This window comes from Pygocentrus nattereri, chromosome 15, assembly GCF_015220715.1.
Source record: "Pygocentrus nattereri isolate fPygNat1 chromosome 15, fPygNat1.pri, whole genome shotgun sequence".
Taxonomy (NCBI): Eukaryota; Metazoa; Chordata; class Actinopteri; order Characiformes; family Serrasalmidae; genus Pygocentrus; species Pygocentrus nattereri.
Window position 1 is genome coordinate 36,333,258 of NC_051225.1, and position 22,067 is coordinate 36,355,324.

The 22,067-nt window shown below is 40.3% G+C and overlaps 1 protein-coding gene across 4 annotated transcripts in view; it reads left to right on the top strand.

Annotated features, from left to right (window-relative positions):
• The window catches only part of LOC108428522 (cell migration inducing hyaluronidase 1), a 187,955-nt gene that overhangs the window by 94,404 nt on the left and 71,484 nt on the right, over window positions 1–22,067 (top strand). For all 4 annotated transcript variants that reach the window (XM_017699577.2, XM_017699576.2, XM_037545477.1 and 1 more), the window contains exons 3-10: window positions 4,011–4,148; window positions 5,013–5,151; window positions 5,525–5,761; window positions 6,149–6,328; window positions 12,590–12,660; window positions 13,744–13,839; window positions 15,227–15,348; window positions 17,535–17,682. In XM_017699577.2, coding sequence (XP_017555066.1) covers window positions 4,011–4,148; window positions 5,013–5,151; window positions 5,525–5,761; window positions 6,149–6,328; window positions 12,590–12,660; window positions 13,744–13,839; window positions 15,227–15,348; window positions 17,535–17,682 — 1,131 coding nt within the window. The remainder of the gene's footprint in view (window positions 1–4,010; window positions 4,149–5,012; window positions 5,152–5,524; window positions 5,762–6,148; window positions 6,329–12,589; window positions 12,661–13,743; window positions 13,840–15,226; window positions 15,349–17,534; window positions 17,683–22,067) is intronic.

Here is a 22,067-nt window from a genome sequence, read left to right on the forward strand (position 1 = left end):
GGGGCTCAGTCATGCTGGAACAGGAAAGGGTCTTCCCCAAACTTCTGCTACAAAGTTGGAAGTATAGGTAGCATTCTTCTGACATTTGCCAAACCCAGATTCATCCATCAGACAGCTAGATAGTGAAGTGTGTTTCATCTTTCCAGAGAACACATTTCTACCGCTCCAGAGTGCAGCTGCAGCATGCTTCACACTACTACTATAGCGATCTAATGCTTCGTAGCTGATCGGCCATAGAAAACCATTTCATGTATATCCCAGCATACAAACCTTGAGCTGATGTTGCTTCCAAAGGCAGCGTAGTCAGTGACACAATGGAGGATAGGTGATTTTTCTTACTGTGCACTTCAGTTTGTGTGGTCTCTTGCTTCATGGCTATGCTGAGGCATTCCATTTCTCAGTAGTAGCACTTACAGTTGACTAGGACAGATCTAGCAGGGCAGAAATTTCAGGAACCAACTTATGGCACAGGTAGTCTTAAGACATATTTAAAGTCACTGAGCTGTTCAGTATGACCTGTTCTGCTGCCAGTATTTGTCTGTGGAGATTGCATGGCTATGTGCTTGATTCTTGTTCATCTGTTAGCAATGGGAGTCCTGAAACACCCAAACTCAATCAGTATGTTCACATACATTTGGCCATATTGTGTACATTTGAAAGGCAGAGCAACAAAAACAGGCTGTTTCATGGAGAAATGAAGGACTGTTTTTGGCTCACAGAAGTACTCAAGTCTTATAATTGTAGAGGGAAAAATAAAAGAAAAAGAATGTGGCCCCATAAGACTTGTTTTTCAGTTACTGTCATAAATTATTCAGCATGTATTAGGCAACTAATGTAGTTGTGAGAGGAATAGATGCACTGAAGTAGAACTGACCCTTGCATCTGCAATTTAGGGGGTTAAACAGGTCTCTGAAGTCTTGAGCTGGTCCTAATTTGCTGTAGAGAGGTATCATACAGTCATATGACAGTTTGCGCAGTTCAAGCTTCAGTGTTTACTCGCTGTTCTGATTATCCACTTAGAATTGGGCTTGGAGTTATTAGTAACAGTAGGCTGGATAACGTTCAGAGCCACATAATGTGCCGGCACGTTCCAAATCTCCAAAGAGATGCTGGATGTCTATGAGAGAAAGAGAAACAGTGATAGAGAGACATAGAGAGCATATGAATTCCTTGCATTGGCCAGAGCACACCTCCAGCTCCTGTGGGTTTGTCCTCTCTTGTTTCGTTGTGGTCCGGTAGGCCATAGCCATCCCAGCATGGAAAAAAAACAGGCCCAGTGGCGCTATTTTCATCTTTAAAGGGGAATAAATATAGTCTTGTCTTCTGTTCTTTGACCCAGAGTCAGTTTATTGTAATTGCAAACAGAAGTCATTTGTTGGCTTGCAATAATTACAAACATGAGCGCTTTCCTTTTGCCCACGGAAAAACGATTCTTCACCCCAATTGAAATGACAGAGGAGAAAAACATATCAATAGCGCCATCATTTCTTCAGTTTCATGCTCACTTTCCTGTCAATAACAAAGATGGTGGGGTTTTATATAATACGATGCACAAATGCTTTGTTTTAACTGAGCGTGCAGAGATATCATTGGCTTTCCTTCTAGGTTGGCTGTAATTAGAGCAGCGCTCATCCGCTTTTAAGGAAGATATGGCCTTCCTAGGAAGTGTTGGTCCATTAATATCTTTTTCAGCAGCTTTTTAGAGCTTAATGAGGTTTTCAGGGTTTTTGTTGTTGTGAGAATTCCTTTTTGGTTGCAACAGTTCTCATATAAATTAGCTCTTACAGTGCCTAAGAACTGCCTGTGGTCAGCCGGAGAGTTTTGATATTCAGCTTTAGTCACTACAGCAGTTAGTGAACCATGAGCCTGGCACAGAAAGTGTCTTTTTTTTTTTCTTTGTGTTGCTGATTCACTCTTCTGTGCTGAAAGGACGGGTGATGAATGAGTCAATAAAGCGCGTTTAATCCAAAGCGCTTTTTAAAAATTCTTTGCTTATTGTTTTTTCATGACAATACAGCACAGTTGAGCTTTTGTCTGTGTGGAGCCTGAGGGGGGCAGAGCAGCACACAAACCTGCTGTTCAAGAAAAAACACTTATATGTGTGTGTGTGTGTGTGTGTGTGTGTGTGTGTGTGTGTGTGTGTGTGTGTGTGTGTGTGTGTGTTTGTGTGGTTGTTTTAGTGTGTTTTTAGGGTAAAATGGTCCTGACTTTGTATAAGAGGTTAAAATTGCATGTAGTTACTGGCTTATTTACTTGCTTATGGGACATTGCATCAATGGTCTATTATATACTTATATAAATATGTACTCTTCCCATATTATATAGGATAAGTGTGTATGTATATATGCATTATTATGATTATTATGATTATGATTATGATTATTATTAACAAATATATATACTATGTATGAGAGAGAGAGAGAGCGAGAGAGAGAGAGGAGGGAGAGACCGAGAGAGACATTATATAGTAGTTATTTCTGAAGGATAATAAAATATGTCAGTTTGTGTGTGTGTGTGTGTGTGTGTGTGTGTGTGTGTGTGTGTGTGTGTGTGCGTGTGTGTGTGTGTGTGTGTGTGTGTGTGTGTGTACCCTCCCTCACTAGGGTGCTCCACCCTGCTTGGTTTAGGTCACCATTCCAGTGAAAGGTCCACCAAAAGCCATCATGGCTCAAATAGCTGGAATGCTTTTAGCTTATGAGTTTAATCACTGTAATAACTCTGATCTTGATCGCTTGTATATTAAAGCTCACTTTCTTTATCCAGTCCAGCATAACAGGCTCTGTGACCCTGACCTGCGAGCAAGCGCAGGACAAAGTCCTTGGCTTCTGAGCTCAAACTAATAAATATTTTTGAGGACAAAATAAAGGTGTTGGTTTGTTCTTCATGTGATGAGGCAGATAAGAGGTCCAGGCTCATTTTGGTTGCATCTTATGAAATCACTCACAGAATATTTATCCAGTGACTAACTTGATGTGTTTGCTCTCTGAACTACATGGGTTGACTCCTGCTCTATTAAGCATTTTGAACTAACTTGTTTGGCGTGTGTAGTTATAGTTGTATTTGTTAAGCAGGGACGCAGAACATCGGGGTTATGAGGGGGTCACGGCACCAGATTTCAGGACTGTTTAACTTTAACTATAATAAGAATATATAGAAGAACTGAACATGTCTATAGAGCCTAGTAAAGACTTATGTGTGCTTGTTCAAGGGTGGAGTTGTTTTTATTTTATATGGTATTTATATATTGACAGTGAGCTGAATTGCTTCCTTTGACTGCTTTTGGACATGCCACTAAAATACAACCAGCTTGAGGTATCCAGAGGAAAACATGCTCAAAAGCAGCCTAATATTGATTTTTTTCAACCCTTTTCTTTTTTGAAGTGCAACACAAACCGTTATATGCAAAAGGGCGTCCCTTATCCAGTTAAACGCTTTTGTTGATTTATGAACACATTCTCTACAGAGAAAACACTTTTTTATATTTTATATATATTTATATATATTTTAAAGCACAATACTTGCTGAATTTAACATATTGGGGGAAAAAAATAATATCACAGTCAGAAAATATGGCTTGTGCAAAGGTAATGGCAAATTTATCCTTTTTTTTTTTCAATATATTACATGTAAACGTAAATTAATAGCAATTGTGCACTGAAATTGTTATTAAAATGACATATTTAAGTTCCCTTTTGAAGTCTGTATATTAACTATAAATCAACAAAACAGTTTGATTGGTCACCACACAGCTCTGTTGCATAAAGTAGAGCAGAAGGAGAGTGAGCAGGATGTATATCGTAGTTTTGACATGCAAGTTATGTGTGTTTATTATTGTCTCCCCTGCTTTGTAACATGTTATGACACATTCTGTTTGATGTGAAGTATCCAAAAATGTGAATGAACAAAAACGGGTACATATTTTGCCTGATGTCGCTTTATAAATTAAGCACCCTTGACTGAAAATGCCTCACTGCCTTCTGTTAATACATTTGTGTGTGTTGTTTGTGTAGTTTGTCCAGATAAGGTTCCCGGCCTGCAGCCATGGACCCCCGGCTTCAGTGAAGCCCACCACGTCACCATTGGTTATGGCCGCAAAGTGCTCCTGACCTCCTCCGCCACTGTCCACTCTATTGAAATCCTGAATGGAGGTACAGAACCACCAGCAGCATCAGTATCATCACTGATATGCATAATCTCTGATGCTAAGAAAGAACCTATACTTCAGTCATAATTCATGGTCCTCCTCCAACAACAGCAAGAAAAAAAAACACTCTTTACTTATATATATATATATATATATATATATATTTGTTTGTTCTGAGGCCCCTCCCAGGCCCCCTGGCGGTCTCCACTGGCCTTGTCAGTCATCCATCACTGTTCATTTTTACATTGTCCTTTCCATTATTTTTTTTTACAGAACTTGAAAAATTCCTCCCTTTACAATGTGTTAAAATTTAATAAAGATTGGTACAATACAAGTGCTCCAAAATTATCTGAAAAAACTTCAATCCAAACTTAATGCCATTTTTTTCTTCTCCTGATTTTCTAAGTGAAAGTCAGTTACATCCTCTACAGAGAATAAACTTAAATATGGCATTTTCTGCAAAAAAATAAGCACTGTGTTTTGCATTGTGGTTGGTGTAGCATAGTGGGTAACTTCTATGCTGTAGGCTAGGGTTCAATCACCTGCCTGGGTCAGCACCCTACACTATACCAATAAGAGTCCTTGGGCAAGACTCCTAACACCGCCTTCGCCTACCTGTGTAAAATGATCAAATTGTAAGTCGGTCTGGATAAGAGTGTCAGCCAAATGCTGTAAAATGTTGCATTGTATATGTATGTCATCCCTCCCAAATAACATATTTTGTATGTTTGTATATTGTAATGCACAATATACAGATTTACAAGTCATCAGCACTGGAGTTAGAAAAATGTCTGGTTTCCTCAATTAAGGAAAGGAGTTATTTCAAAAGACCTACAACTTCTCTTTGTGTGTTCTTTGCTCTTGGTAGGAAAGCTGGTTATTGCTGATACGAATCTGCCCATCTTGCTGCGAGCCAAACACATTCTGATAGGTAACAAAGGGGAGCTTCACATCGGGAGTGCAGACTGTCCATATAAAGGAAACCTCACCATCTCCCTCTATGGCAGGTAACCCAGCAGCTTTGTAGCAACATTTCTGCGTATTTGACTAACGAAATCATCATCAGATAGACCTATTTCACACATGCAAACCTCTAATTATGAAGTCAGTGCTAGCCACGTATATTTGGTAAATGCTACTGCTAGCTAGCCTGACCTGTTTTTTTACGTCCTACCATTTCCTAATGAATGCAAACATGTGCTTATATCCACATGCAACAGTTATGTGTTTTAATAAAATGTCTATGGTCTAATGGGTGATTACCTAAAAGTAAGTTGCATTAAGAAAAATAGAGAATTATGAATCACTGACTAGTGAAACAGGCAACTTTTAGATCTGAGTGACACTTCAGGAGATCTTCATTATGTGATACCCAAACAGGTCTGATGACAGCGATGAAGAGCATAGTTACTTCGGGCGTAAGTATGTTGGCATAGGAACCGGGGGAATTCTGGAGATTCATGGCCAGAAGAAGCTGTCGTGGACCTTCCTGAACAAAACTCTACATCCTGGAGAAGGCAATGAAAACAGTTACCACTTTGAGCGAAGCTGGGGCAACAGGGGCATCATCGTCCACATCATTGACCCAAAAACTGGAGAGGTGCTTCACAATGATAGGTCGGTGTAAATTCTCTCTGGTTTAAACTGAACCATTTCTTTAGCTTTGATTTGTTATGAATGGTTTTGCCGTGTAACAGATTACATTCAGTTATTTATGCATTTCATTTGAAATAAATAATTTTTTATTATATGGTTGTAATTAAAACAAGAAATGGAAATTATACAATAACTGTCAAAATCAAGACGTCATCTAAACTTGATTAACCACTTGATTGATGTGGAATTATTTTTCTGAGAGAGAAAAGAGTGACCTGATCTTTGGATGTCCTCAAAACAATTTTTTATGCTTAAACTTCTCTGGAATGTTTGTTGGCTTCCAGACGTGTCTGTGGTCAGATGAAGATTTATCTCTCTGACCCACTTTGTATGTGTGTGTGTTTGTAGGTTTGACACGTATCGCAGTAAAGATGAAAGCAGACGATTGGCACAGTATGTAGAGGGGGTGGAGAACGGTCAGATTTTGGCCATGGTGGTGAACGATGAAGGATCCAACAACCTAGAAGATACAGCCAGGAAGGCTCTGTCCAAGCTGGGCAGTCGTCACTTCCACCGGCTGGGTTTCAGGTGCGGTATGCATTAACGGGTACTGAAAGATGGTATGACCTATAAAGAGTCTCAGGGTGAGAGAATAGACCCTTTTCCATGTGCCAACTGCAAAAAAAACACTCTAAAATCCTTTAAGCAGTTTCGGAGCTGGGTTAGTGTTCGGGCACAGGACACAATCAACGACAATAACAACACACATCCAGCAGGTTTTGTCATTATTTTAACTTGAAGGGGGGACCACTGAAGACCATTAACTCCACATTTATTGCTGTGATACTGTAAAACACTACACATATTGCAAATTCATACTGTATTAAAGGTTCATACTGGATTAAAAGACTGTAAAACTACACACACTGGAGATTCATACTGGATTAAAATCACTCCACAATTATTACAGTCAGACTGTAAAACTGCACACACTGCAGATTCATACTGGATTAAAATCACTCCACAATTATTACAGTCAGACTGTAAAACTACACGCTGCAGATTCATACTGGATTAAAATCACTCCACAATTATTACAGTCAGACTATAAAACTACACACGCTGCAGATTCATACTGGATTAAAATCACGCCACAATTATTACAGTCAGACTGTAAAACTACACGCTGCAGATTCATACTGGATTAAAATCACTCCACAATTATTACAGTCAGACTGTAAAACTACACACACTGCAGATTCATACTGGATTAAAATCACTCCACAATTATTACAGTCAGACTGTAAAACTACACACACTGCAGATTCATACTGGATTAAAATCACTCCACAATTATTACAGTCAGACTGTAAAACTACACGCTGCAGATTCATACTGGATTAAAATCACTCCACAATTATTACAGTCAGACTGTAAAACTACACACACTGCAGATTCATACTGGATTGAAATTCTTTTCATTGAATTTTAGTACTTAAGCAAGTACAAGCAGCTCATTACAATTTTTCATAAAATCATTAAATCATTCAAATATTTTGGCTAATCCAAGTTCTTTAACTTTGTACTGGAACTACAAGAGTAATGCAGCTAACATGTAATGGAAGCTTATACTACACCATGCAGAACATTGCATGCCTGAATTATCACATTAGCATCAAACTGCATGAACCGGAGGATGCTTTAGTTTTGGAACTGTCTTAGTCCCAGAGTAAATCAGGTGAAAGTATTTCCTTGTTTTTGTTCAAATTTGGCCAGAGCCGATTGTCGCTGTCAGAAACCCAACTTCTTTTTTTTCTGAATTCCCCGTCCCGGCTTCCAAAAAGATCCTCCTATACCAGGTGCTGCAATAAGCCCCCTGCAACTGTTGATTTGAAAACGGCTCTACATTTCCCCCCGTAATCACTAATGGCATGATTGGGTTTGGAGAAGATGTTCCAAGTCCAGCATGCAAAATCTCAGAGCAGCTGCTTCTCAATCAGCAACAAATCCGTGATTTCCATCTGAATGTACTTTAAAAATTGGAGCAGATGGTTTTCGGGCTGATCCAGACTGATCCAGACTGATCCTGGGCCTCCACTTCTCCACTCAAGAACCACTAGACCTCATTTATCTCATGCTGAAAGATGCTTCCTTCTTTTCTGCCAGAAATCCCCCCTCTAGATTTGTATGATGTTGGGTTTTGACAGAGCAAATCCCTGCGTGTTTTTGCAGCTCTGTCGACAACGTCAGCCTCACAAAAGCAGCGGAAACAAGGCTGGCAGGAGGAATTTGCAATCGAGTAATTTCAGGAATTGCGCTCTAAAGTGAGAAGTGCCGTGACAGAAAGCAGAAAACAGAGTGGCGGTACAGAGCAGCCTGGCAGGCTGAATGCAGACTTTCGGGTTTCCTACTCGATCTGAGGACGTTGTTCCAGCTTGCAGAACATTGTCAGTGGAACAGAGTTGAATGTGAATCAGTGTTCTGCTGTTATCTGAAAGCTCTGCCAGGTCAAAACAGGAACAGCTGCTTATATAATGATGCCTACTAGTGCTGGAGTATTAGCATCTCTCTGACAGGTGCTGTTAGCCATCTTGATGAAACTCCAGGCTGCAAATCAGAAATCACTTGTGGAAAACCACTCAGTGCTCTGACCGGCGCTAAAAGTTTACAAACTCTTTGACAGAATAGAGAAACAGTGGAACATATTTAGTTTCCCGCAGCCCCATATTCCCTCAACTCTTCATATGATACATCATGCATGAATATGGTTTAGGAAAATGGTTTCTAAGGTCATGGTTAGGGTCTTGTGGTCTCTGTAGATGATACAGGGAACAAGAAGTAGTCAATTTTTCAGTTGGAATGCACTTTACCTTGGCTAAGCTAGCCTCAGTGAACAAAGGGAATATGCTTCAATGTCCTTCCATTTTACTGTAATTATTTGTGTAGTACTTAATTAGGGCTGTGAGAATATAGGACTCTGGCATATACAGGGTCCTGGAGCCATATTACAGAAACTTCCTATCTTTTTGACATGAACAGTTAAGATTTTTCACAAATTCATCTCACAGAAGCAAATCTTATCTTAATTTAGAAATCTTATCATACAGCATCTTAAGTTAGGAAATCTTAACTTACTTAAATTGAAGTCAACAATCAACTGTCATGTCTTATACCTAGAAACCGACCACAGCTGAAATGCAAACACATAATCAAAATGATCAAGCTAGTTAGCCAGACAGTTCGCTATTGTTACAGATTGGTTTTAAAAAGGTTAAACAAAACTAAAGCTTGATAATAGCTGAGAATATTATGTTAGCTCTGTGTACATTTATCACAGTGACACTGGTCTCAGTTTCAGTTTCAGTTTCAGTTTCCCAAACGCTTTAGACTAATAAGTAACATGTGCAGCTCTGTAATATTTCATCATCATCATCATTAACACAGGAAGGTAATAAGAGGGGATGATAGCGATCGTCTCTGCAGCGTCTGGGGTTTTTAAAATGGCGTTAGAAAAAAAAAAACCTCAAGCATCGTTTTCAGTGTAAATAAATGTAACATTGTTATGCCAGTAACAGTCAACTATGCTGTCTCATACTCCATAAAAGACAGAAACAGTTAGTTAAAGAGAAGTTAAGACAGCTTATCTTAAAGTTCGGACAGAATTTAGGAGATTTAATCTAGTTAGGATGTTTGTGTAATTAGATAAGATTATGAAGTTAGGACCTGTTGTTTTGTAATAGCTTCTGTCCTAAATTCAGTCCTAAGTCGTCATGGTGACTAAATGGATAAGATTTCAAACTTAAGAAGTTTCTATAAAATGGCTCCAGGTGGGAATACTGAACATTAAGAATGTAGATACTTGGAAATGTGTGATGTTGGGGATGCAGGACACTGGAAATGTAAGCTTCTTAGAATATATGGCTGTGAAAATAAGGGACTCTGGTAAGAATACAGAACACTGAGCATATAGGGACTTTTTTTCAGGACATGGACACATTTGGCTTTGCTTTCATGTTGACATTCTACAGTCTGCCCTGTGCTGCCCTCCTGCCCCTAGTGTCCTCTTGTTTGAAACCATACATAGGAATGTTCCCTAGACATTTCAATGAAAAAAAAAATAAAGAAAATAAAGAAAAATAGGAAGTTGGGAATGCAGAACCCTGGGAAAAGAGATGACTCATTTCCATGTGTTTCTGTAGTTAAATGCTGCTGAGCTTCCCTTGATCCAACTCATAGTGATGATATAGCCAAAATTAGCCTACAATTTGTCAAGAAAAAGACAATTTCACACTCTTTCCCCAAATGTAGGCAATCACCCAAGACATGTTTAGTGTCTGCACCTGCACTACAAGTTAATGTACCTATGTAATATTATGATTGTGCATTGGCTATATATGTCATACAGCGTAAGAAACCATAATCAAGTCTATTACAGATACTTAACAACTCCAGACAGTTTGAGGCAAAGTGTGATCATTTATACATTCTGTTTGCATGATCCTAAACAGGTGGCTATTATTTTGTAAGATGCTTTGGGCCTAAAATTATTATTTTTTAAAGTCTATTTATAATGGAACAGTACATGCAGGTGTATTTATAAGGCAGAACAGTACGATTTACTGTCATTCTAACTATTTTGCATCATCAAATTACATATAAAAAACTCTGAAAACACATGCAGGTTCACTGGTGGTTTTGATAGTGAATTATAATAATTGTTTTCATCACAGCTGTTGAATTAAATCCATGGATTTCCCCTTTAACTACAGCATTTAGAAGCAAATGTTTGGCCTCTTTTATTTTTTCCTTCAAACATACGCACAAATACCACCACCACAAACACTAATACGAGTTTTAAAACGAGATGGGGCAGTATTTGCGGTGTGACAGAAACCATGTTAATGTGCTATAATTTTGCAGTAACAAAAATATTGCCATAACTCTTGCTGCCATCCAATTTCACAAAACCAATTTACATATGTTTACCAGCGCCTTCCTCTGTAGCACCAGAGAGGTGGGTAGTGGGGGGAAGCAGGAATGAGAAAGAGAAAAAAATCTCCCTATTCTCTCTTTCTTTCTTCCTCCTATGTGTCTCTCTCACATAGTCTTACCATCTCTCTGGTTAACTTGTAGTTTTTAACAACACACACACACACGCACATACACACACACACACACACACACACACACACACACACACACACACACACACATATATATATATATATATGTTGTTAAAGGGCAATTATTTATACACGTGTATGTATATATATATATATCCATCCATCCATCCATCCATTTTCTAAGCCGCTTCTCCGTCAGGGTCGCGGGGGGGTGCTGGCGCCTATCCCAGCAGTCTTCGGGCGGAAGGCAGGATACACCCTGGACAGGTCGCCAGTCCATCACAGGGCAGACAGACAGACACAGACAGTCACTCACACATTCACACCAAGGGGTAATTTAGCATGTCCAATTGGCCTGACTGCATGTCTTTGGACTGTGGGAGGAAACCGGAGAACCCGGAGGAAACCCACGCAGACACAGGGAGAACATGCAAACTCCACACAGAGAGGACCCCGGTCACCCGGCCGGGGAATCGAACCCAGAGAGAGAGAGAGAGAGAGAAAATATATATATATATATATATATATATATATATATATATATATATATATATATATATATATATATATAGAGAGAGAGAGAGAGAGAGAATTATAACAGAATTATATAATAGAATTATAACAAAAGAATAAAGAATATTAATAATTAATGCTCAAATTCTCTATTTTCAGCTGGCTTTGCCCCTCTGACTGTCCTTCAGGACACTGGGCAGGTTTTCTCTTTTGTCTTGCTCTCTTTCTCTCTCTCCGCTGATGGCAGTTGGATTGGTCTTGCAGTCCTGGTTCTCGGCCTGGCTCGGCTGAAGAGCTGAGCTGTGCTGATGCCAGTGCTGTCCTGTCTGTCTCTCTGTGGACAAGCCGTTTGCAGCAGAGTCTTGATGGAAACTGTCCGACTGTAATTACCCCGAGTGTCTGTCCAGAAGGAGCTGTGGGCCGCCTGTCACGTCTTATGTCAACATCGATTACAGAGCAGCGCATCAGAATGTTTGTCCAGACAAGACATCTCACTCACCGCTACCTTTTCTTCCTGAATAACCGGCTGTCCGGCCGTCTCTCCTCTGCCTTCTCTGCCGTCTGATCGTTTTGTTCTTATGTGATCTCTCCACTTCTGTTTAGTTTGGTGGGTCCCCTTTTAATTAGATGAAAAATACCTCATGGACCTGATTTGTCTAAATTAGAGCACATGCCCAACCAACTCTCAAACAAACTAACCAGCTAAGGAGCTCACAAAATAAAACACTTTCTAGCAAACTTTAGTCTAATGAGCTTATAATGTACATTCTAACAAATTATCTAAGCAGTTCTCTAATATGCAAACAAATGCCCAACTTACTAACTAGTATAGCCAGTTAGCCAGCTAGCCTGCTCACTAATATCTCTTTTGGCCTATTAGCATAATGTGCTGTGGCTGTTTAATAGATTTTAAAAATGAGTTATAACTAACTTTCAAGCTAGTTCTCACACACACACCCTATATACAAGTGTGTATGTAGGCTATATTCTATGCTGCTGACATTGCAGTGTGACCACAAACCACTGGATTAGAGAAACAGCTTCAGCTGAACATGACAAGGCAAAAAAAGTCAAAAAATAGTGGTGCTCTGGACCGTTGAGTGTCCACATTCCACCGATCTACTCTCTCTTCTATCCACCCATCTCTCTCTCTCTCTCTCTCTCTCTCTCTCTGCCTCTCTCTCTCTCTCTCTGACTGTCTGTCTGTCTGCAGGCATCCGTGGAGTTTCATTACAGTGAAAGGAGACACAGCATCAGCAGTGGAGGATCACGCCATTTATCAAGGTGAGGCTGTGCCGAAAAAAACAAAACCAGCGAAATATGAGACACTGCACCTGGACAGTACCTTTCCACCTTTCAGCTAATAATGCAAATTAATGTTTTCACAGTTTAAAGTTACTGGCCATTTTAATAGAAACCCCTCCCTTGTACTTCCACTCACTGGCCACTTTATTAGAAACACCTACCTTGTGCTTCCACTCACTGGCCACTTTATTAGAAACACCTACCTTGTTCTTCCACTTACTGGCCACTTTATTAGAAACACCTACCTTGTTCTTCCACTTACTGGCCACTTTATTAGAAACACCTACCTTGTTCTTCCACTTACTGGCCACTTTATTAGAAACACCTACCTTGTACTTCCACTCACTGGCCACTTTATTAGAAACACCTACCTTGTATTTCCATTAATTGGCCACTTTATTAGAAACACCTACCTTGTATTTCCATTAATTGGCCACTTTATTAGAAACACCTACCTTGCATTTCCATTAACTGGCCACTTTATTAGAAACACCTACCTTGCATTTCCATTAACTGGCCACTTTATTAGAAACGTCTACCTTGTACTTCCACTCACTGGCCACTTTATCAGAAACACCCACCTTGTACTTCCACTCACTGGCCACTTTATTAGAAACACCTACCTTGTATTTCCATTAACTGGCCACTTTATTAGAAACACCTACCTTGTACTTCCATTCACTGGCCACTTTATTAGAAACACCTACCTTGTATTTCCATTAACTGGCCACTTTATTAGAAACACCTACCTTGTACTTCTACTCACTGGCCACTTTATGAGAAACACCCACCTTGTACTTCCACTCACTGGCCACTTTATTAGAAACACCTACCTTGTACTTCCACTCACTGGCCACTTTATTAGAAACACCTACCTTGTACTTCTACTCACTGGCCACTTTCCTTATGGTTCCACTATATTGGTACACAATCACAGATTGTTACCCATCTATTGCTGCCCAATCGCCCTCTTAATGTATGTCAACCAAAACATACAACAATGCAATGTAGGCCTTAATTTTAAAAATTGTCTTCCTCTGTATTTGTGCATGTGTAATGCAGGAACTAAAGCATCGTCTGAGGCCAGAAGTGTCCGGGCCTTCCACTCTGGCTATGGAGAACATTTCACCATCACCACTGTCAGCCAGTGGGCCCAGGGTAAAAAGAAACCTCTCCATTCTCCTTTAGCACACACTCTACCCCTCAATTATCTACACTGTCCTCCATATTCTTCTCCTCTCCTGCACCTTACCACCCCAGCACATCCATCGTCCAACCCTGTGGCCCACTTTACCCTCTAGAATCGTTTGATGCTGCCAGTCGCTGTGATAATTACTGGTATATACAGCAGTTTTCTTTTTCATCTTAGATGTGGCAGAATAATTAACAGACATCGTAGTAATTAAAGGCAGCGAAAAAAGAAAAAGCACAACTGAGACAGTTTTAAGACTGAATGTAACGAGCATGCTGGTAGAAGCAGGCCAGGTGAAATGTGCTTCACTAAAAATATTTCCATGCATCAAAAGTGCACTTCTAAGTAGAGATTTATGAATTATGAACTATATGTTATGAATATATTATGAATGATATATAATGAATATTTGAATTTAATGAAAAGATATTGTTGTGCATACATTTTTGAGTAGATTTCAACCCATTGATACCGATTGTATTTAAATGTAAATACAACTGATTATATAAATGGCTGCAATCAGTGCTTGCACAATGGCTGAATGCTCAACATTCTAAAAGGGAAGCATTCATCTTTAAAAGAAACATAGGGGGTGTGGGAAACCTTAACAACCACCAAGCAACAACCTAGCAACTACTTGAAACATCCTAGCAACCACCCAGTAACACACTAGCAAGCACCTTGGACACCTTAACCACCACTTAGCGACACCCTAACAACCACTTAGCAACCAAACAGCAATACCATGCCAACTACCTGAAATATCATACCAACTGCTGAGCAACACCCTAGCTACCACCTGGAATACCATATCAACCACAAAGCAACACTCTAGCAACCACTTGCAACACCATAGCAACAACCAAGCAACCACCCAGAATACCATAGTAACCATGTGCCAATTCCCTGGCAACAACAATACACAAACACTACTTCCCTCCATAAAACACTTGAAGACAAACACTTTAAGCCACTAAATCATCCTTTTTTCTCCCCGCTATATTTGCCAAACCCTGTCATCGTAATCAAGTGTCCCTCTCCCTGTGCTGACCTCCGATCAGAGAGGAGATTGTGTTTTGATTGAGCAGCTGCTTCTGTTGATGCAGTTTTATTGTGCAGGTTTGAATGCAGAATTCCCTGTAGGTGCGCAGACTGAGTGCAGGTTGTAATGCGCTCAGGGAGCCTTTTAATTATCTCCACATAAAAGCTATTAGACAGGCAGAGTGGTAAAGCAGAGAGATTTCAAATGTAAATGAGACTAATATCTGCACACACATTGTTGGCTAGTCTGGAGGGGCAGTGGCATCTGGAGCCTGGCTTTAGCCTGTATGTGCGCTTGTGTGTGGTTTGCAGAGGCTGAGTGGACCGAGTGGTTTGACCGTGATGACGAGAGAGGCTCAGGAGACTGGGAGAAGCTTTCGGACCTCCATAAGGCGTTTCCTGAGCGACTGTGCAGCAACCCCTTGGACATTGAGGTAGATACATCTGGAAATGCGCCCAAACCCTCATAGAAACCTCACCAGCTACATATCGCTGATGTCAGAAGAAAATCTGAATTTTTTTCTCTGTTTTTCAGTTTTTGACATTACATTTAACTTACATTAAAAGTAATGTGTTTTTTTCCCTTCTATTGTAAAGTTGTCATTTTGGAGATACAAGGATTTGTTCCAACAACAGCAATATGTTAACAGATAGTTCATTAGTTAGTGTGGCACATCTTCACTTTTACTGCAGCTTCCATTCTATGTCAGGAGACTCAGAGAACTATAGAAATGAACCTTGGATATAACTTAAAGTAGTCAGTGTACAGCTTTTATAGCAGTATAGATTTACTGTCCTCTGAAAAGAGCTCAACACACAGCCATTAATGTCTAAATAGCTGGCAACACAAGTGAGTCCACCTCACAGTAAAGCGGTCCAAACTGTGCCCAATTGTGTCCCTCCCAGGTGTGAATGGGCAGTAGGGCTGTGAAAGTTGGTGTTTTGTGTATAATTCGCTCATGCTGGCCACTGAATAGTCAACATGGCACCACATTGGAAAGAACTCTCTGAGGATGTGAGAAATAGAATTGTTGCTCTCCACAAAGACGCCTAGGCTATAAGAAGATTTCTAACTCTCTAAAACTGAGCTATAGCATGGTAGCCAAGGTCATATAGCCATTTTCCAGGAGAAGTTTCACTCTGAACAGGCCTCGCCAAGGTCGTCCAAAGAAGTTGAGTCCACATGTTCAGCGTCATATCCAGAGCTTGGTTTTAAAAAATAAATGCATGAGTGCTGCCAGCATTGCTGCAGAGGTTGAAGAAGTGGGAGGTCAGCCTGTCAGTGCTCAGACCATATGGCACACAGTGCATCAACTTGGTCTGCATGGCCGTCATCTCAGAAGGAAGCCTCTTCTTAAGCTGATGCACAAGAAAGCCTGGAAACAGGCAGTCCAAGAACTTGGATTACTGGAACCATGTCCTGTGGTCTGACGAGACCAAGATAAACTTCTTTGGCTTAGATGGTGTCCAGCATGTGTGGCAGAGCCCTGGTGAAGTGTACCAAGACAACTGTCTCTTGCCTACAGTTAAGCATGGTGGTGGTAGCATCATGGTCTAGAGCTGCATGAGTGCTGCCGGCACTGGGGAGCTGCGGTTCAGTGAGGGAAACATGATCCCCTCCCTTCGGAAACTGCACCACATGGCAGTTTTCCAACATGATAATGACCCCAAACACACCTCCAAACTCACACCTTGCTAAGGAAGCTGAAGGTAAAGGTGATCGACTGGCCAAGTATGTCTCCAGACCTAAACCCAATTGAGCACCTGTGGGACATCCTCAAGCGGAAGGTGGTGTCTAACATCCACCAGCTCCTTGATGTCATCACGGAATAGTGGAAGAGGATTCAAGTAGCAACCTGTGCAGCTCTGGTGAATTCCATGCCCAAGAGGGTTCAGGCAGTGCTAGATATTAACGGTGGTCACATAAAATATTGAAACTTTGAGCACAATTTGGACACGTTCACTGTGAGGTGGACCCACTTGTGTTGCCAGCTATTTAGACATTAATGGCTGTGTGTTGAGTTCTTTTCAGAGGACATCTATAACTCTAAACTGCTATACAAGCTGTACACTGACTACTTTAAGTTATATCTGCTTTAAGTTTCTTTTCTATAGTGTTGTCCCGTGAAAATATATAGCCAAATATTTGTAGAAATGTATAGGGTGCACTCACTTTTGTAAGATGCTGTAGCTCGTAAATGCCTCTCGATGCTCCCCTTCATGGAAAGTGTGATGGCTACTTAGCAAATCAAGCTTATGACATTATTAGAAAGTTATGCATTTCAGTAATTTGCTGATGATTTGTATACATAAAACTCATTTTTCACTTCACTTGTTTTTTAGTGAAGATTTTTGTTGTAAATGAATAGAAAAACACCATATGCAGCATTTGTGAACATGAATACACATATTAACAATTCTGATTGGCAAAAAAAATTCAGCTAATAATGGTCAGTTAATGATTTATTAAACAAAATTATTATAAAGCCTTATAGGTATATAGCATTTCACAATTTTGTGAATATATCATGCCATGCCAAATGTCTCACAACAAACATGACCATCCTGTTTTTCTGGAGCCTCAGTATTTACACCAAGTATTCATTTCCTCTGACCTCAGGCTGAAACCCTGGACGGCATCCCTGCCAACATGACGGGCGAAGTGTTCTCCAAGTTTGACAAAAACTATGGCTTTGTGTGCCTCAACAAGGACCAGCCGCAAGGAATCTGCCACAACTACCGTGTCCGCTTTCTCTGTGGCAAACTCGGTATGTGAGGAATGCATTGTACCCTTCACTGAGAGGGCTGTGTCCCAGGGCAGCGTGCATGTGTTGTGAAATGTTCGTATGTGTGTGCACGCATGTTTGCAGCATTAAAGGGATAATTTGGCGAAAGATCTAATTCACAGTTTTTCCCTTACCTCAAATGTAGCCAGTCAGCCAAGTTTGATTTTGTTTTGCACTGAAGCTATGAGGCTAATGTGGCTAAATAATGGAAGCTTGTAGCTTCAAACTGCATTGCTTCAAACTGCACTTGCTTATGTGATCTCTAATATTGTTTGACAGAGGGACAGAGCTATGGGGGGGCAGATTTCTTAGTACTTGAAAGAAAAAGAACTCCAGAGCCAAGAAATGGTGTTTTTATACTCTCGTAATATAATATGAACACAAAACAGAGGTCTTGCATCATTATCATCATTTCAGTGTTTCTGTTTTAAATAAATAAAATGACTCTCTGCTCATAGTCATCAGTTTTGGGCAGCCGCTATGACCATGACAACATTTAGATTGCATGTGTTGAAATCGATCACGTAGCCTAGAATCACTGTTTTCAACCAGTTCTGCATGAAACCACACCAAACTTAATGAAAGTTCAATACTGTGGAAAAACAATGAGAAAATCGCCGTCGTTCACCTTTAGGCTCTTAGACAGCTACACATAGTGCTGTTGAAGGCAGGACTTTAGTTAATTAGCCCTTACCTGCTGTATTCTGTCAGTTTTTATAGTGACTAGGCAGCTAAATGTGAGGTCAGCAATCATATGTGGTGTCTAAAAGGACTTTTATTTCTCCTCTGGTGATGCTAATAATATAAAAATAAAAAAATAAATGCTTTTCTGTAGTGAATCGGGTTAGTTGACAAGTTGGTAGTTGTCAGCCTCACTATAGTGATGTCTCTGGGTCAACATAGTTAAAACTAACCCCTTGTCGTACAGTGTCAGAAACCACATAGGCAAGTTTATTACCCTGCTAAATACCTGCACTGACCATTTCATGCTAGTCTAAGCTGGTCTACACTGGTTTATGCTGGTCTAGTGCTGGCATGGTTCTGGTTTAGCTTAGTCACCCTAGCATGGTTACGCTTGTTGACCAGAATACCAGCATCCAAAACTTAACATATGCAGGTTTTGCCAGCAGTGTAGAGATTTAACAATGCATTTTGAGGCAAGTGTGTCTATTTGATTTAGGCATACCATTAACACAATGCTAAATGGTCCTGTATACACCAGTTAGGCATTACATTATGACCACCTCATTGTTTCTACACTCATTGTCCATTTTATCAGCTATATAGGTGCACGTTGTAGTTCTACAGTTACAGACTGTAAGGCCATCTGTATCTCTACATACTTTGTTAGCCCCCTTTCACCCTGTTCTTTAGTGGTCAGGACCTTCATGGACCCTCACAGAGCAGGTACTCTTTGGGTGGTGGATCATTCTCAGCAATGATGTGGTGGTGGTCTGTTAGTGCTGGTATGAGTGGATCAGACACAGCAGTGCTGCTGGGTAAAAGGGCGCTGACAAAGCATGCAGAGAAACAGATTACTACAATCTACAGACCACAGTCTTTAACTGCATAGCTACAGAGTGCAGCTATATAGTAAGTGGAGCTGATAAAATGGACAATGAGCATAAAAACAAGGAATGATATTATGCCTGATCGGTGTAAGCTTCCATTATTTGGTAGATATTTGGTAGATTACCCTACTAGCATAGACCAGCATATCCAGTCACCAGGAAAACCAGCACATATTGATATTGATGTTTTGGATACTGGAATGCTGGTTATCAGAAATGTAAGTTAGTATCCTGGTCATGAGCAAAACTAGCATATGTTGTGTTTTGCATGCTGGTATGACCAGATAAACCAGCACCAGACCAGGATAAACCATCTTACACCAGCATAGAAGTCATGATGGTCTGTGCTGCTCTTTTCAGCAGTGTAGCATTGTAGCTCCAGAGAATCAAACTTCAGACACAAAACATGTCTCGGCTGATCGACTACATCGCTCTAATATTTGGAAAGCTGGTAGCACTCTAGTGTTCTTTGCGTGTTGAGGCTGGTCTGGTCATGTTGCTGTATGGCATGCAGCCTCTCATATCCAGCACAACAAGAACACAGGGGTTCAGGAGTTCCTGGCACGTGCGGCCAGTCAGAAGTTCAGGGCTACCCGGGTGACCGGCTCACATCAGCGTGTTGATACAGTGCCCGGTACCGCAGAGATAGAGATAAGGGAACCTGGAATGGAGACTTGAACAAATTACCTCAGGTTGAGAATGAATCTGGTATGACTCATTGAGTTTTAAACAATGCTGCCTTCATGTGCTGGTTGGATGGTCACATTTTAGTGCTTGCAAAGTCATAATTACAAAAGGTGTGTTCAAGTACTTTATAGACAGAGACAAGGAGGATATCATAAAGCTGGAAAACATACTGGGTTGGAAATGTTCTTGTTTACCACAGCGCTAGCAGTGATTTCTGAAAGCAGATAGAAAAAACACCTTAGATCCCGCGTTAGTAACATGTGATATGACACAAATACGCATTAATATACTAGCATGCTGCCACCCACCTTCAGCCTGACGAACATAAATGAAGTGCTACATTCAGTAAAAGCTGGATAATACTTTACCGTAAGGGTACATGATCTGCCAGTAATTAAGGCATTTACTAACGAATACCTAGTCAGAAAGTAGTGAGTCATTACTCAGGAACAGATGAATAAGTCGTATATATTGACAACCACAAGACTAAATTACTAACGCATGTGCAAACGAATGGAGATGAAGGTAACAAAGGCTTTATTCAGTGCCTGAATTTATGAGGAATTCATGTTTTAATTAATATTGTCACAAGATCCCCCTCAGGCACGGTGCTCTAGAATATTATGCCCATCAAAGTCAACTGTGTGTTTTTTTTTGTAGCTCTATCCTCTCATCATCTTGTCCTTCTGCTTCATCATGCTGTGTTAGCAGCCCTTGTGTTTGCCTGTTTCTATCTGTCAGGTCTTACGTTTAGTGTTTTTGTTTAGTTGCCATAGTTTTTATTCATCTTTCATGTTAATAATATGATGTTCTAACTCCTATACTGATACACAGAGCCTCATGAGGGAATGGTTTATCCTACAGTTACCACTGAACTCAGAAATGGGTTCATTATTGACAGGGAAAGTGCAGTGCCTTTCATAAGAATCCTTAATCATATGCACATTTTTGTCCTCTCCCACAACTAGTACACCTGATAGAACTCAACAGCTAATTTACACCTCCTGTTGTGCTGGTTGAGGCGTGTCAGAGTGAGAAAAGCACAACATTATACCGTGTCAATTCTCAGTTCACTATAAAGAATGTAATCACTACTGATTCTTCATGATGAATGCATAATGTTTATGCCCCCTAAAGTAACGTGATGAAACAGTCACACTTTATTACTCATTTAATACTGATTCTTCTGAAATTTCATAATGGTATACTTCATTACTGATTAAAAGCTAACAAAATAGCAGGGGGTAATCATTACATACCAAACTGACAGTCATTCTTTTGCCCTCTCAGGAAGAGTGATGAAAGATAAGTACAAACATGGACAAACAGTAGAGGATAAGTACAAACAGTACATGATAAGTACATATGTGTACTAAAAGTACATGATGAGTACAAACGTGTACAAACAGTACATGATAAGTACAAATGTGTACTAAAAGTACATGATAAGTACACACATGTACAAACAGTACATGACAAGTACACACATGTACAAACAGTACATTTGGGGGCAGTCGTGGGCTGGAGGTTAGGGATCCAGCCTTGTGACCGGAAGGTCGCCGGTTCGATCCCCAGAGCCAACAGCACATGACTGAGGTGTCCTTGAGCAAGACACCTAACCCCCAACTGCTCCCCGGGCGCTGCGGATTGGGCTGCCCACCGCTCTGGGCAAGTGTGCTCACTGCCCCCTAGTGTGTGTGTGCTCACTAGAGTGTATGTGGTGTTTCACTTCACAGATGGGTTAAATGCGGAGGTGAAATTTCCCCGTTGTGGGACTAATAAGGGTCACTTAATCTTAATAAGTACAAACGTGTACTAACAGTACATGACAAGTACAAACATGTACTAACAGTACATGATGAGTACAAATGTGTACTAAGAGTACATGACAAGTACAAACATGTACTAACAGTACATGACAAGTACAAACATGTACTAACAGTACATGATAAGTAGAAACATGTACTAACAGTACATGACAAGTACAAACATGTACTAAGAGTACATGATAAGTACAAACATGTACTAACAGTACATGATAAGTACAAACATGACATTGACGAAATTCACGGGAATAAAAAAAGCATATTTTATTATCATTTTATGACT